Raw genomic sequence first — 14462 nt, 5'->3', positions numbered from 1 at the left:
GCACATAGCAACGGCTGAACGGACCCCTTTCTTTCACAGCCAAACTCTCACAAACACCCTGACCTCGCACCCATAAACGCGGTTTGCAGACAGGCAACGGCCCACCAAACCGAGGGGTTCTTGACATTTGGCAAGGCATATCACACCTGGTAGAGTCTCCCTCCCCAGTTAAGAGAGTCTGATCAGTCACGGATTATGTATTTACAGCGTTTGTGATTGAATCAGACAACGATCGTATATCAGGTGAATATATGGCGGAGGAGGTCTCCAGAGTACGCGAACGACTTCTCCGTCTCCTCAAGACAATGGTCCTTCTCCTGCCGAGACCAGCTCTGCAACACCAGTGAACGCAACAGAGTTGTCATTTTGGTCAATGATAGGCGTACAAAAGAGAAGAGGAAACGTGCAATTTAAGGTTTCAGGGACTTACCGAAGCAACTTGGTTAAGCTTGTTGCGGACATTCTGCAGCAGCTGGGAAAGGTTACCTTCCCACTTGTAGAACTCCAGCTCTTTCTTGTTCAGAATCTTCTCGGCAACCTAAGATGACCAAAGCGCACACTTACTCGGTAAAAAACATACAAGGTAATGGAGTGACAAATAACTTCGGACTTCTAAAATGCTCTGATTAGCAAGGAAAGACACAAGACTCATATTCCCAACCAGAACTGCATTGCAATACTATCCAAAAAAAAGGAAACAGTTATTCTTTCAATAGAAAGGGCAGAAGAATGCTTGAGGATTTGATATGACATCAGATAAAAGTTATAATGAAAGCGATGCTAAACTATGTTAAAGCCATCTAAATTGTGTTATTAAATGTCATAGCAAGGTTTTCATGATGTCAGATATTCATCATTTTCTTAGAGAAGGGGGGGGGGGGGGGACCTTTTTTCCAATCATCCGGCCTCCAGCAGTGTGAGCAAAGTACACATTATAGAAATGGCAGATAAATGCCTGGGGGTCCCTCTCAGACAGCTCTTCCAGATAGGAAGCGTATGTAGTACCAGGAGCAGATGGTTCTCGAATTGTGTGGCCCTGTTGCCTGAACCATTCCAAATCCTTCTTGAGTGCCTCTGATCTCTCCAACCCAGTATTCCGGAACTCAGCATCTGAAAGATGGAGATAACTAGAATGTCAACAAGAATCATCTTGCTAATCTTAATGGAAGATATCTAACTGCTTCAGCAAGTTAATAATACAGGTTTATTTTTGCAATCATCCATTAGCCACGAGCTTTTGTTAATCATGTTCCTTAAGAAAGACAAAAGTATAGAAGTTTCTACTCTGATACACTTTCAAGGTTCATTTAAGTGTACACAGAGTAATGTAATAATCCCCCTAGTCACTAATAAGTGACGTTTTTAGTTGCGTGCAGGCAACAATTTAAAACTTTGGTTACAAATTATTTTTTATATGTTGAGTTTGGATATTTGAAAATGATACAGGTAGATTTGTCTCGAAAAGTAGTTTCGTAATAGTATACTTTTGCTATGATTATAAATATATTATAACAAAAAATAGTAGTTAAAGTTGTGTTTTGGAGACCGTGTTGATGCCCAAAACGTCACTTCTGTGACTGGAGGGAATATTAGCTGCAGCTAAAGGTGCATATCATTTGATTGCACCTTACCGGTGCTTCTTTCAGCAAACATTGTTTTTTCTAGCAAAATGCGAAGTAATTCAACAGAAAAGAGATTGCAATGACTGACAAGCCAATCTATAATGAAGAGCTAGCACAAGCCCACAAGCAAACATACAACCATATAGTAATTTGGAATAGGATACTTGTCGGAGTGCTCTTTATGGATCTAACAAGAGGAAGGGTGGCAGTGTGAATTTGGAATAGGATACTTGTATCAAACGACCAATATTTCTTACTTTACTTCCCGATAAATAATGTTAAAGGGGGAAAACGCAGTCACAGGTACAAGTACACGTCAGACTAAAATCATAATGCGCACATAAGTGTTCAATAAGACAATGGCATTGATCCTTTACATCAGCTCAAAACCAGAGGCAATGTGTGTTGTGTGCTATAGCACAAGCAGAATGCCAGTACAATAATATGGGGAAATGGTTTCATTTTCGGGGCTTATCCTAAGAAATGGTTCTACAGACCAAAAACAGGTAATTTGATATAAGCCATTTCAATTTAATAATTGAGCTGGTGATGCCACTGCAAGAGAGGAGTTGATAGCAATGCAGAGATAACAATCGAAAAGACACTAAAATCCATCAGCTGATAATATAAATGGCTCTGACCACCACGTTTGAGTGAGATGAGCCATTCATTGACCTAGTTAGACCTCAGAGAGCTACACAAGTTTGCCACAGTAAAAAGTAACGTTACAAAGATATTTTTTATGTACAGCTTACACATGGACAATAGCACACCCCACTTCATATGAAACAGCTCCCACTCTCCATACCCTTAGTTTATAAATGAGAAGACATGATAAATTCTGAGGAAACTCTACATACTTACTAAACATTTTTTTGATCTGAAGCATTTTTAAATACATAAATGATGTGAAAAGAACAATTTAGAGTTTGCACTTGAGCCAATACAACACATGCTCTGGTTCTGCCACTGGTTCTATGTGCAACAGAATTCATCACAAAAGCTGGGAAAAACAACGTTTTATTAAAGGCTTGTTTGTTTAGGTTTCTACTTCTGGCTTCTCTGAAAAGCTGTGCTTTTAGTTTTCCTGAAAAAACTTTTTTGAAAAGCTGTGCTTTTGACTTTTCTGAAAAGCTGTTTTTGAATTTTAACTGTTAAATTTTATAATATTTTTTAGCTTCTCAGCACACTACTTCTCAGAAAAACTACTCTCAGCTAGCTTCTCAGCTTCTAGTTCATTTCCTCTGGCTTCTCCGGAAGCCACTTTTTAGCAAACCCATTTGTTTGGGCTTCTGTCTTCTGGGCTTTTGACAGAAGCAGAAGCAGAAGCAGAAATTAGACGCAGCCTGAAACAAACATGCCCTAATAATAGCAGGCCGACCGTTGACTTTAGTTAACTAACTATTTCCTGGCAAGAATATGCAACCATCAATGGTTTTGGGTCTTTCTTTACTTAAATTTGAACTGATGAACTAAACGCTTCCTTCAACACCCAAACTCACCGCGAAAAGGGAAATAACTACCAAAAAATACAGCCCCATCCGGCCATCCCTTCATGGCGCTACCTCGCCAACCCACCAGACTTAACCTTCAATTTAACAAAATTTTAGAATTTATAGCCAAATTATTCTGGAGATTTTTGGGGAGCTATCTATGGACCATTTAAAAAAAGTACTTGATTCATGCATAGCAAATACGAATTTTCTGTTCCTGTGAGTGCAACGAGAAGAAAAGTAAAGGCATATTTTTCTGGCCAAGAGCAAATCGAATTTCACCGATTCAACAAAGGCACACTAAGCACAATAAACGCCATCCACTCACTAGTATGACATCGCGCGACAGCCACACCTTTTCCTCCGATCAAGACAAACCAAGGAAGAAAAAAGTGAAGGGAGGGCCATCGAAGCGGACTATCGGAGCACTCACACCAGGGGACGGCGGCGCGGTCGACGATGTCCTCGAGCGTCTGGAAGACGAGCCTGCTGTCGACGAGGAAGCGGAGGTACCCCTCAACGGAGGGCTCCCACTTGGCGACGGGCGGCGCCTGGGGCTCCTTCTCCCCCTCCCTGGCCTGGTCCTTGGTGTGCAGCCGCATGGCCACCGCCCGCATCTCCTCCACAAACGCCTTCCCCTCTTCCTCGCTCGCCGCAGGCGCCATCTCCGTCGCCGCCGCCGCCGCCACAAGCCTCCTCCCCGCCGCGACGGACACCCCGGTCACCGGCCAGACCGCGACCGGCACGGACAAGCTCCTCCTCCTCCCGGACGCGACTCTAGGGGGCGCGAGGAGGGAGAGGGCGTGCGGGGCGGAGAGCGATGCGGGGGCCATGGTGCGGCGGGGGATAGGACTGCCTTATAGGCTTATACCGCTGCTGAGGTTCCGTGCGGGGGAAGGGAAGGCGCCGATGACGAACGAAAGCGACGGGGACGGGGTGGGACGGTGGCGTTGGAGTGCGGTGTTGTGGTGGTGCGGGCAGCAAAGGCGCTGGGGCGTGGTCGTGAGCGCGATGAGGAGACGGGGGTGGGAATCGAAAAGAATAACCGGGGGAGTGGATTGGAACGGCCGGCTGGGGAAGACGATGGCGGAATGGAGGAGACGGTTGCCTCTGACATGTGGGGCCAGGTTCAGAGCGGGTCCGGCTGTCAGAGGGAGGCCCGAGGGGATGGGAGGAGGACTTTGTTTGAGCTTCTGTTTTCCCTTTTTCTAAAAAGTCGTACTTTTAATTTATCTAAAAAGTTATTTTTAAAATAAGTTATTTGTTGTTACAATAAATTTTTAGTTTTTTAGTATTTTTTAAAAATGTCTCGAACTGAGATTCTTAAGTTTATTTTCTATTAAAAACAGACTTCTAGCTTCTTAGAAATTACTTCTATAAAATTATATTTATTCTGACTTCTAACTTTCAACAGTAGTAAAAATAAAACTATAAATAAAAAACAAACAGGTCTAACGTGTTACCACTGTGGTGGTCTCCGACGGTGGGTCCCGGGGCCAACGAGGGGCCAATGGGTCTTCACGTGTCAGGAACCTGGGCGACAGTCTCATCCATGATCCTTGGTTTTGCCTCTTGCCCATGCGGCGAGAAGTTAAACCCAATTAGTTTTTGTTACATAAAATAACCCAAATCTCCAATTACATTTTACTATATGCTTTTTTAGAAAATTTAGTACAAAACGTAGACACTTACATACTAACAATACCAAATATACAATACCTATTGATGACCAAAGATTAATAAAATTATCAAAGACGTCTCATTATCAACAGATCAATCATCTACTACTGAAAGACAGTTTCACCTAAGTGAGACATACAATAAGCAAACTTTAGATTTGATCTCAGCCACTCAAAACAATCCTTGGTTCTCAGATTTTTAGTATAGGCTTATATAAGTTCGTCGGTTATATTTCTTCTCCCGTATATTAGTTGATAAAATTTAATCGTTGAAGCATCCTGGAATATTCGGCAGTTTAGGCCGGGTAGTACAGAAGAGACCTTTGCTTTTACTCCATTGGAAAATGCTGTGTGAGGGCAGAGGCTTTCGGTGCCGTCACGCCCTGGATTTAGAAAGCTAGCGCGACACTTTCCATGAGCTCAGGGAGACAGGGATTCATTAGTGGCTCCTTTGCTTGACTACGCCATTGGATGGAGACGACTTGATTATCTCGGTATCTAATCGAATCAGACGAAAGGTTTTTTTCCTTAATCTATTTACGCAGGGGTACCAGCTTGTGGTTTTAAACTTTTAATTACCTGTCATCCGTGGCAGGCGTCATGATTCTTGCAGTGATACATCATCTTCTAATCTTACGGTTGGTATGCGTGTTGATTTGTTTGGCGAGTCTCCGTGAAGCGTTCTAGGTGCCCAGTTGCTTGAATCATTGCGTGCAAATGTGAAATGTGTCCGAGACGATGGTGACCTTGAAAGTGGGGAAGGGATGAACTGTTTGCCCAATCTTGAGATGGGGCACGGTTACGGCTATAAAAATCATGGGAGGCAGAGATTGTGATAATTTTTGTTCTGTTATGAAAAAATCGTATACTGTGATTTAAAGATGAATTCAATGCCGATACGAAGAAACTCGCCATCCTGATCCTCATCCTCTTCTCTAAAAAATCCAACAAAATTGACTAAAGGCGTCATATGACTTTCCATTATTTTTCTTTGTGGAAAGAAGCAACGCTCCCCACTCCTAAAGTTTCTTTCGTTGCAAGTTGTGGTATTGTTGTGAGAAAAATACATGTGTCCTTATCGTGTAAGGTATCGTCGAGCGATAAATTGTTATGCTATTGATATATGGAAATCTACATCACATGTTTATTTAAATTTTGATCCAAGATAATTTAGTTAAGGGAAAATTGCATAAACTACTTCAATTGTCACTCGGGTTTTGAGATTCTCAAAAAAGCCATTTCATTGCAAAAGCCCACCCAATTTCTCAGTCCGGTCTTATTTGAACCCCTCTGCGCATGTGCTCATCCAAGTAGGCCCATTTTTACCACCATGGAGCGTAGTGGGCCAGGTTAGTTAAATTGGGCTCAGTTAGCCGTGTGACCCGATCCCGACTCCTTGTCCTCGAGTCAGTTTGAAGCAGGAAGAGGAGGGTGGAGAGGCCAGAGGGCGGGAGCGACGAGAGGACAAAGGCAATCAACGTTGGTCGTGGTACAATTGTTGTTGTAAAGTACATTTTAGCAATATTCCGATTAAATTGATTCCGAATTTACATGAATATATAAAAGCATAACTGCCAACATATATCATATAGGTAAACATGAGCATTTCAAAAGCATATATTGAAGCACATAAGCTACTCATGGATACAAATGAATCAAAAATGACAGTTGACAATGAGAGGCAATATAACACATAAACAATTGTTAAAACAAAGTTATGGCTCTCAGTGCGAGTTGCTGAATTAACGGCTATCCAACACATACTAAGATGTTACCGATCAGTGTATCAAATCACCTCTAGAGCTAGGCCTAGCTACCTAGTTTATGATCAAGTGAACAACTCTGAAAACCTAAAGCACAGTACCAGTCGGCCTCCACAAACTACAGAGAGAGAGCCAAACACAGAGAACAGCAGGGCGCTCAAGCCCACCAGGACCAGGCAGCAACGAAGACAGCCGAAGGCAACAAACCAACACAAAGTGCCACAAAGTGGCACCAGATCAAGAGATAAGTCCAAGGGCGCCCTTGCCAATAAGAACAGAGAGCATCAAGTGCTCTCCAGAGTCACTGAGCCAAGACAGAGCCACTGAACAGAGGGTGTCAAAAGGCACACCACAGTGGACACAAAGCTGATTAACAAAGATACCACTAGATCAATAACTGGCGACTACGGCCCAGCTTAAGAGCACAATTGATACACTAATCTTACTTAGCCCGCAATCATCACAGAGCAAATTATTGCCTCTTCTAGCATGCATATACATTAAAATTGACTGAGAATCAAAATTGTACGCTAGAATGTAAAAGAGGGATTGGAACGAGCTTACTGTCGAACAAGATGAAGATGGCAAGGCACGCGAACGCGCTGTCCTAGAAAATAGAGATTCTCCCTCTATGCCGAGGACAACTGGGAATAGTTTTCGAAGATACAATGCCACAGAGCCGGCTGTGAGGCACACCACAGCCGACACCCGAGAAGCAGAGAAGACCACAATAGCAAGAGTCCAACACCGGGCCAAGGCGAAGTGGCCAAACACTGCAAGCAATGGCGGGTACGAAGGCACAACCCAGAAACCACCACGCCGACAGCACCACGGACCCGCACGCGCACACGCGCAGCCGGCAATCGAACCACCGAGCGCCGAACAAGCGGAAGGCGCCGCGCCAAATCCTGCACGAGGCCGGCGAGAGAGAGCTGACGGGAACTCGACCAAAGACGAGCTCTACTGCATCGGTCGTCGCCCCACCGGAAGAAGGCGGCACAGGCTCACGCGAGAGAGAGAAAGAGAGAGAACCGCGGCCTTGAGCGCAAGTGGAGAGCAGCAAGTTGAAAGTCGGGGAAAGCTCAGGCGAGTTCACCTGCTTTTCAAGGGAGAAGGAGAGGCCCGGCTTAAACCCCACGACGCTACAACGACGCACCGAATCCGCCGGATGACGAACGGGCGACCGGGAAGGGCGGAGCCCCTCACGCGCCTCTGTGGCGGCCGCCGCCAGCACCCAGGGCTCAGGCACCCTTTTAGGTTAGGCAGCCGGCCGGGTGGGCTGCTCGACCTTTGGGCCTTGAAGCGACCCACTCGGTCTGGCCTCATTTTTTTTTTCTTTTTAAGGAATTTGCTCAATTCAAATTTGACTTCAACTCAAATTCGAATTTTAAAGGGAAAACCCCCTTCAAATTCCAACAACAATCACTCTTCTATTCAGGTGGATTGGTTTCGCCTCTTTCAGCACTACGGATTGGTAAGTTTCTTGGTAATTTGTTGGATTTCAGGTTACAGAGGCCATATTTTTGGGAGAAAAAAGTAGGGGTTTTCGTCTGAATATATAATTGGGGGATTTCATGGCACCATAGGATAGTAAATCACGAAACCTTGCAGTGGTTGTTGAGTTTTGCAAAGTATTTGATGAAAAGTCAGGGGTTAGGGTTTACCATGTTTCTTGGAATTGGGTACAATCAATGGGATTAGTGCAATGGTTTGCATGATGTCAGGTCTTGGGCTTAAAGTTATTTTTTATATGTTATAGTAGTGCACTTTGTTTGTATTATGTGTATTCTTAATGACAGGGCTTTGAAATCTTTCATGATGGCTAAACTTGGTGTAATATCGGTGAAGATTATCAACGGTGGATCATTTTATGAGAGCAAACACATGTCGGTGTGGTTCTTGTAGAACTATCCTTGACTTTGACAAATATTATATGAGCTACTTTGAGTTGTGTGACTGGTTGAAGGAATTTGGGCTTAAGGATGATGACATCTTGTATTACTTGAAGCCTGGATATCGTGCACCCAATAGTCTTGTGCTTTGGATTGATGACAAGCAATATGATCAACTATTTGCTGAACATGAAGGAAAAGCAAATTGTATTATGTACATTGTCCCAAACCCTGCAAGCCTAGTGATAAATGAATGAAGTTCAATGCATAGTCCTACTAGAAAACAATATGGTGGTGCTGAAGGACAAATGACAACAACATCAAGTGATGATGAAGACAATGTAGAAGATGAGACATACAAGCATACTGGACTGGATGAAACTGATGATTACTCCCCTGATGTGGAGCTTGTTTCTGAACATGAGGGGAAAAACATTGTTGTGGATGTAGGTGGTTATCTCTTTGATGGTGATGTCGGGGATGATGAATTGTACTCTTTGAACAAGCAACACACTAGGGCTCAACAAGTTGGTAAAGGAACTGCTGATGGTACCTCAAAAGAGAAAGAAAAATGCAAAGTTAGTGCAGCATTCAAAAAAGTGTAGAGAAGCGTTCGCTTCATCGCGTTGAAGCGCTGAGCGAATGGGCACCGTGACGATTTAGGGGCATAAGCGGCACCCTAGGCATCGTGAGCACTTACACATAGAAAAGCGGGCACCGAGGTGGGCGGAGGAGGAGGAAAGCATAGAAAAGTGGCGCGGAAGTAGAGCGAGCTCACTAGCAGCTTAGCAGGAAGATGGATCCGCGAAGCGTACAAGCGAGCGGCTTGGCATGATTTATTTCACGCATCACGGGCGAGGAATAAAAGGTCGACCTGGAGCCAGACCTGAGGTCGCGCCGCCGAATCTAAGGGGCTAGGTTTAGAGAGTGAGCGGATTGTTGTGCTGTGCCATGCTGCTGGAACCCTTGTCGTGCCACTGGACCTGAGGTCGACCTCGTCCTCCTCCTCCTCATCAACTTGTTGCGTGCTCGTGACCCTAAGCTCCTTCGTCCCCTTCATCTCGCCGTCGCCACCTGACCCCTGCACACCTCCTTTCAGCTCCCATCGATGCGTCCAGCAAGGTGAGCCCTCATCCTCTTCTCAGCTCCTCCATTCTCTGCTCCTCCCTCCTTTCTTCTCTGCTTCTCCCTTCTCCCTCCTCCCTTCTCTGCTTCTCCTTCCTCTCCCTTATCCCTTCTTTGCTTCTCCCTCCTCTCTTCTCAATTCTCTAAGGTGCTCTGATCTAGATGTATGTGTGTATAGATGTGGGTTTGGCGATTTGTTGATGTGCTCTGACCTAGATGTGCTTATCCAGATGTGCTTGTAGGCTGTAGCCTTGTAGTTTGTACACCGTAGCGCATGTGTGCTTGTTCCTCTAGATTGCCACTTGTATTTGATTATTTGTGCCTCTGAATTGCAGCTTGCTTAGTGTACAATACTATAATACAATAATATCTTACTCTGCCTCTGGATTGCAGCAATATATACTATATTGCCTTGCATAATATATTGCTACTTGTATAGCTTAATAGTTGAATAGAATATTGCCTAATTGCGTGTAATATATTGCTACTTTACTTGTGATCTGGTCCATCTAGACATACTATATTCCTCTGGTTAAGTGATTACAGATTAGTGATTATGACATTGTATGTTGATTGGTTGCATACTTGCTTTGCACTTGTAGGATGTTAACACCTGAATCGAATGTGACAGCAGCAGTGGAGGAAGAGAGTGTCCTCAAGAGGAAGTTAGACGATGTGGGATGGGAGTATGGGGTTCTAGTTCATCCTACCAACAAGGAAAAGGTGAAGTGCTTGTTTTGTGCCTATGTGAGCTCAGGAGGGATTTATCATCTCAAGCAACATGTAGCTCATATTGGGAGTGTTGTGACTAAATGTAAGAAAAGCACAAAGGAAGTAAAAGACAAGTGCAGGAAATCACTTGAGGAGGCAACACGGAAGAGGAGGGAAAAGATTGCTTGTGAGCTAGATCTTAGAGAAAGTGTGAATGTTTCTCGAGTTGGAGGAGAGACAAAGGATGAAGTTACTTGTGTTGGGAGTTCAGAGCCTCACAAATTAGGCCTCATTGATAATTGGACAAGTCCTATTGATTCTAAATCAACACAAGCTGAAGCCTTCAAGCAGCAAAAGTTAAACAAGAAACTTTGGAGACAATGAACACATGAGGTGCAATGTTATGTTGCTAGATGGGTGTATGCACATGGTATAACTAATTACCCTTGCTGCCATATATTATTCTGTTTTCATTTTTCACTACCTGTATTATTTGCTATCTTATTAGTTCTTACTTGTTGTTAGCTGTTACTAACCTCTTTTATGTGTATTCTTTTCTAGCCATACCATTTAATGCTTGTGACAATGATGAGTTTAAGCAAATGTGTAAGCCATTGATCAGTTTGGTGTTGGATTTGAACTTCCTTCTCAACATGATCTAAGGGGGACTTTGTTAGTTGAGGAATACGCAAGAACCAGGAGTTTGCTACAAGAACGTGAGGCTGAAAAGGTGAAGAATGGGTGCTCTATTATCACCGATGCTTGGTCAGATAGGAAGAGGAGAAGAATAATGAACTTGTGCACGCATTGTGCTGATGGAGCAAGTTTTATCAGCTCAAAGGAGATGTCAGATGTGTCACATACAAGTGAAATCATCTTTGAACTAGTGGACAAAGCAATTGAAGAAATTGGTCCACATGAAATGGTACAAGTAGTGACTGATAATGCTTCTAACAACTTGGGAGCGAAAAAACTCTTGTTTGACAAGAGACCAAACATCTTTTGGAGCTCTTGCGCATCTCACACAATCAACTTGATGCTCCAAGGAATTGGCAACCTGCCAAGGTTCAAGACAGTACTGGACCAAGCAAAGGCATTCACCATCTTCGTTTATGGGCACACACGAACCTTAGATTGCTTGAGATACTTCACGAAGGGGAAATAAATCATAAGGCTAGGAGTGACTAGATTTGCTTCAGCCTATCTTACTTTGAATAGCATTCTGGAGAAGAAGGATGAGCTAAGAAAGATAGTGGTTCATAGTAAATGGGACACATTGAAAGATGTGAAATCAAAAAAAAAAAAGAGGAAAGGATGCAACAACAACAACGATGAATGCAACCTTTTGGAAAGATGTGAAGATGTGCTTGAATGTTTTTGAGCCTTTGGTAAAAGTTCTTTGTTTGGTTGATGGGGATGTGAAGCCATCTATGGGTTTCCTGTTTGGAGAATTAATCAAGGTAAAGAGAGAGATCAAGCAGTCATATGGCAATGTGGAGTTTAGTTACAAGGATGTCATGGCTATTGTTGACAACAAGATGAAAGGGTGACTTGATTCTCCACTGCACTTGACTGCATACTTGCTGAATCCACACTATAATTATACTAATAGTTCAATCTTCGATGATGGCACAATAATAGAAGGGTTTATCAATTGTGTTGAGACCTTTTATCATGGTGATGAAGATAAGCAAGATCAGGCTGAGCTGAGGAAATTTCAGAGTAGAGAAGGTTCCTTTGCGAAGAAGCTTGAGAGGACTTGTCAAAACTTTATTATAACTCGGGCAACTTAATTCTCTACCTCAGACCTTTAAATATTGCTTTCAGCATCTTGGTGGAAACTAATTCTCTATTCCTTTCAGCATCTTGGTGGAAACTCTATGGAATCGACATGCCAGTTTTACAAAGGATGGCTATGAGACTCCTCTCATTGACTTCAAGCTGTTCTGGTTGTGAAAGAAATTGGAGCATTTTTTAATTGGTTAGTCATTTAGTCCCTATTCTCAAGTCTAAATATTCACTCTTATTGTGCCTTTGATATTCTTTTAGTTTTTGTTTATTTTTTAGTAATATTATTTACCGATGGTTTGATTGGTAATATGAATATTTTTCTTATATTGTTATTTGAGCAAATGTTACAATTCTAGAGATAAATTGTGGCCCTCTCACAAATCTTCTTATGATTTCTTTTATTTGGCGTATCACTATTAGTGTCTGACAAGTAATACCACATATACAGCTGGAAATGCTACAACTTTCTGTTATGCTTCTCTTATGTTTTTAAAGTTGTAGCCATTTGTTTGCTTATCTTGCTTAGAGTATCCTTATGCAAAAAAATATTGCACTGGAGCACAAAGTATTGTGCTTTTCTTAACGCTAGTTATTCAATAATGAATAATCAATTACTCAATCTTAGATTTTCATGTTTAATTTGTAGATACATACCAAGAGAAGAAATAGGTTGACTACAAACCGCCTCAACTCTCTTGTCTCCATACAATTCAATTCCAAACTGATGACCAAGCAACAAAAGATCAAGTCAAAGAAAATCAACGATGTCCTCCTATCTACTGAAGCTTTTGAAGCTCAAGGTTTTCTGTATGAGGATGGAGATGATTGTGCAATCGTTTTCTATAGGGATGAAGAGGAGGAAGAAATACCCGGTAGCGGATACGATGGTCTGTTATTGGAGAAGCAATGGGAGTGGATGAACAACTTGAGCTACGTAGAAGTGCAAGACTAAGAGGGCTTTATGAAGAAGAGGAATTTGAGTCCGAAGAAGAGGAGTTTGATGAAGGTGATGAGGATAGCATGAATGAAGATTGAGGAGGCTGGAATGATGGCAATGCATCTTTTGTTATATATGTGGCCGTGGGACTTTTATGTGTGTCATCATGTGATGTTTTATCTTTTATGTGTGTCATGTGTGGGACTATGTTCATTTTGTGACTTGTGAGAGAAGTCTAAACTAATAAAGGACATTATTTATGAACTTGTTATGTAATGTTCTTATGATCAACAATTGTTACTTGTTAGTGACTATTACAGCGTGTTTATAACTTTTTGTGTGCTGTTTATGAGTTACAAGCTACTAAGAGTTACGATCTTGGATGGTTGAACCTGTTATGGGTGTATATCTATGAGATCATTCAGATGAGTTTCTAATTCCTTACTATTATTGTTCACTCATTCAGTTTATCAATTAGTTAATGAGTACTTATTTGATATTTCTCATCTCTGTTATAAGTTGAAAACAAGAAGTCAAGAACTGCTCAGCTCGATAATGAAAACTCTAGAAATAAAGATCAAATGATGTATGCTGCTATTTATTATTCATAATTAGTCAATTACACATACAAAGTTAGAATTTTGGAACTGCTACTCTTCATTTAAATTGCTTCACCTTAAGTAATTTTACAATGTGCCATTTATTCATCCACAAACTGGTTGCTCTATCCTACTTTTCCCCTTGTATGCATCGCACCATCTTCGCATCTGTCCCGGGATTTAGCCTTCTTGACCTTGATCTCCTGCCCTACTACAGTACAAACCACCTAGGCGGCACCTAGGAAACGCCTAGGCAAGCCTAAGCTCGAGGCGAAGGGTCACCGCCCGTAATTCCTAGCACCTTTTGTAACCTTGGGTTAGTGCAAGGTCAATTAGAATGGCACGGAGCGTGGGAAAAGAACAATGCAGTTGCTTATAGTTTAGAAAATAAGAAGCATGTGCGATATATCTCTTTGATGAACCAGATGATAGCAACCACACCCTAGATGAGGCATTTGAAAGTCCAGTATTTGTGCATAGATCAAAGAGTCTTAAGGAGAAATGGTTTGACAAGGGAACAATGGGACATCCATTACTTGAAGTGGGGATGCTGTTTACTGATGTTGGTCAATTCAAGGAGGCGATGAAGAATATGATAATTAGATAAGGGAGGAAGGTTGAAAGGAAGAAGAATGATCCATAAAAGGTTTCTGCTAAGTGTTCGAGGGAAGTTGTCCATGGTACATATTTGGAAGAGTGATTCCTGATGAGAAGACATTCAAGTTAAGGATGTTTGTGAAATATCATACATGTGGAAGGTCCCATGATGTGAAACAAATGGATGCAAAGTGTATTCCAAAGGAGTATGTTGAAGATTTTAGGATGACGAATGCCACAAACAGCTATTACA

The 14462-nt window shown here is 42.4% G+C and overlaps 1 protein-coding gene across 1 annotated transcript; it reads right to left on the bottom strand.

Annotated features, from left to right (window-relative positions):
- Nucleotides 1-98: 98 nt before the first annotated feature.
- Nucleotides 99-4191, bottom strand: LOC133883467 (heme oxygenase 1, chloroplastic-like). The gene is made up of 4 exons (XM_062322801.1): nucleotides 3549-4191; nucleotides 887-1110; nucleotides 431-538; nucleotides 99-332 (listed from the first exon to the last, which is right to left on the bottom strand). Exons 1-4 carry the CDS (start codon nucleotides 3946-3948, stop codon nucleotides 240-242), a joined length of 825 nt encoding a protein of 274 aa, XP_062178785.1. The 5' UTR covers nucleotides 3949-4191; the 3' UTR covers nucleotides 99-239.
- Between the last annotated feature and the right edge of the window lie 10271 nt (nucleotides 4192-14462).

The sequence above is a fragment of the Phragmites australis genome, chromosome 10 (genome assembly GCF_958298935.1).
Source record: "Phragmites australis chromosome 10, lpPhrAust1.1, whole genome shotgun sequence".
NCBI lineage: Eukaryota > Viridiplantae > Streptophyta > Magnoliopsida > Poales > Poaceae > Phragmites > Phragmites australis.
This window is presented reverse-complemented; position numbering and strand designations above follow the sequence as displayed.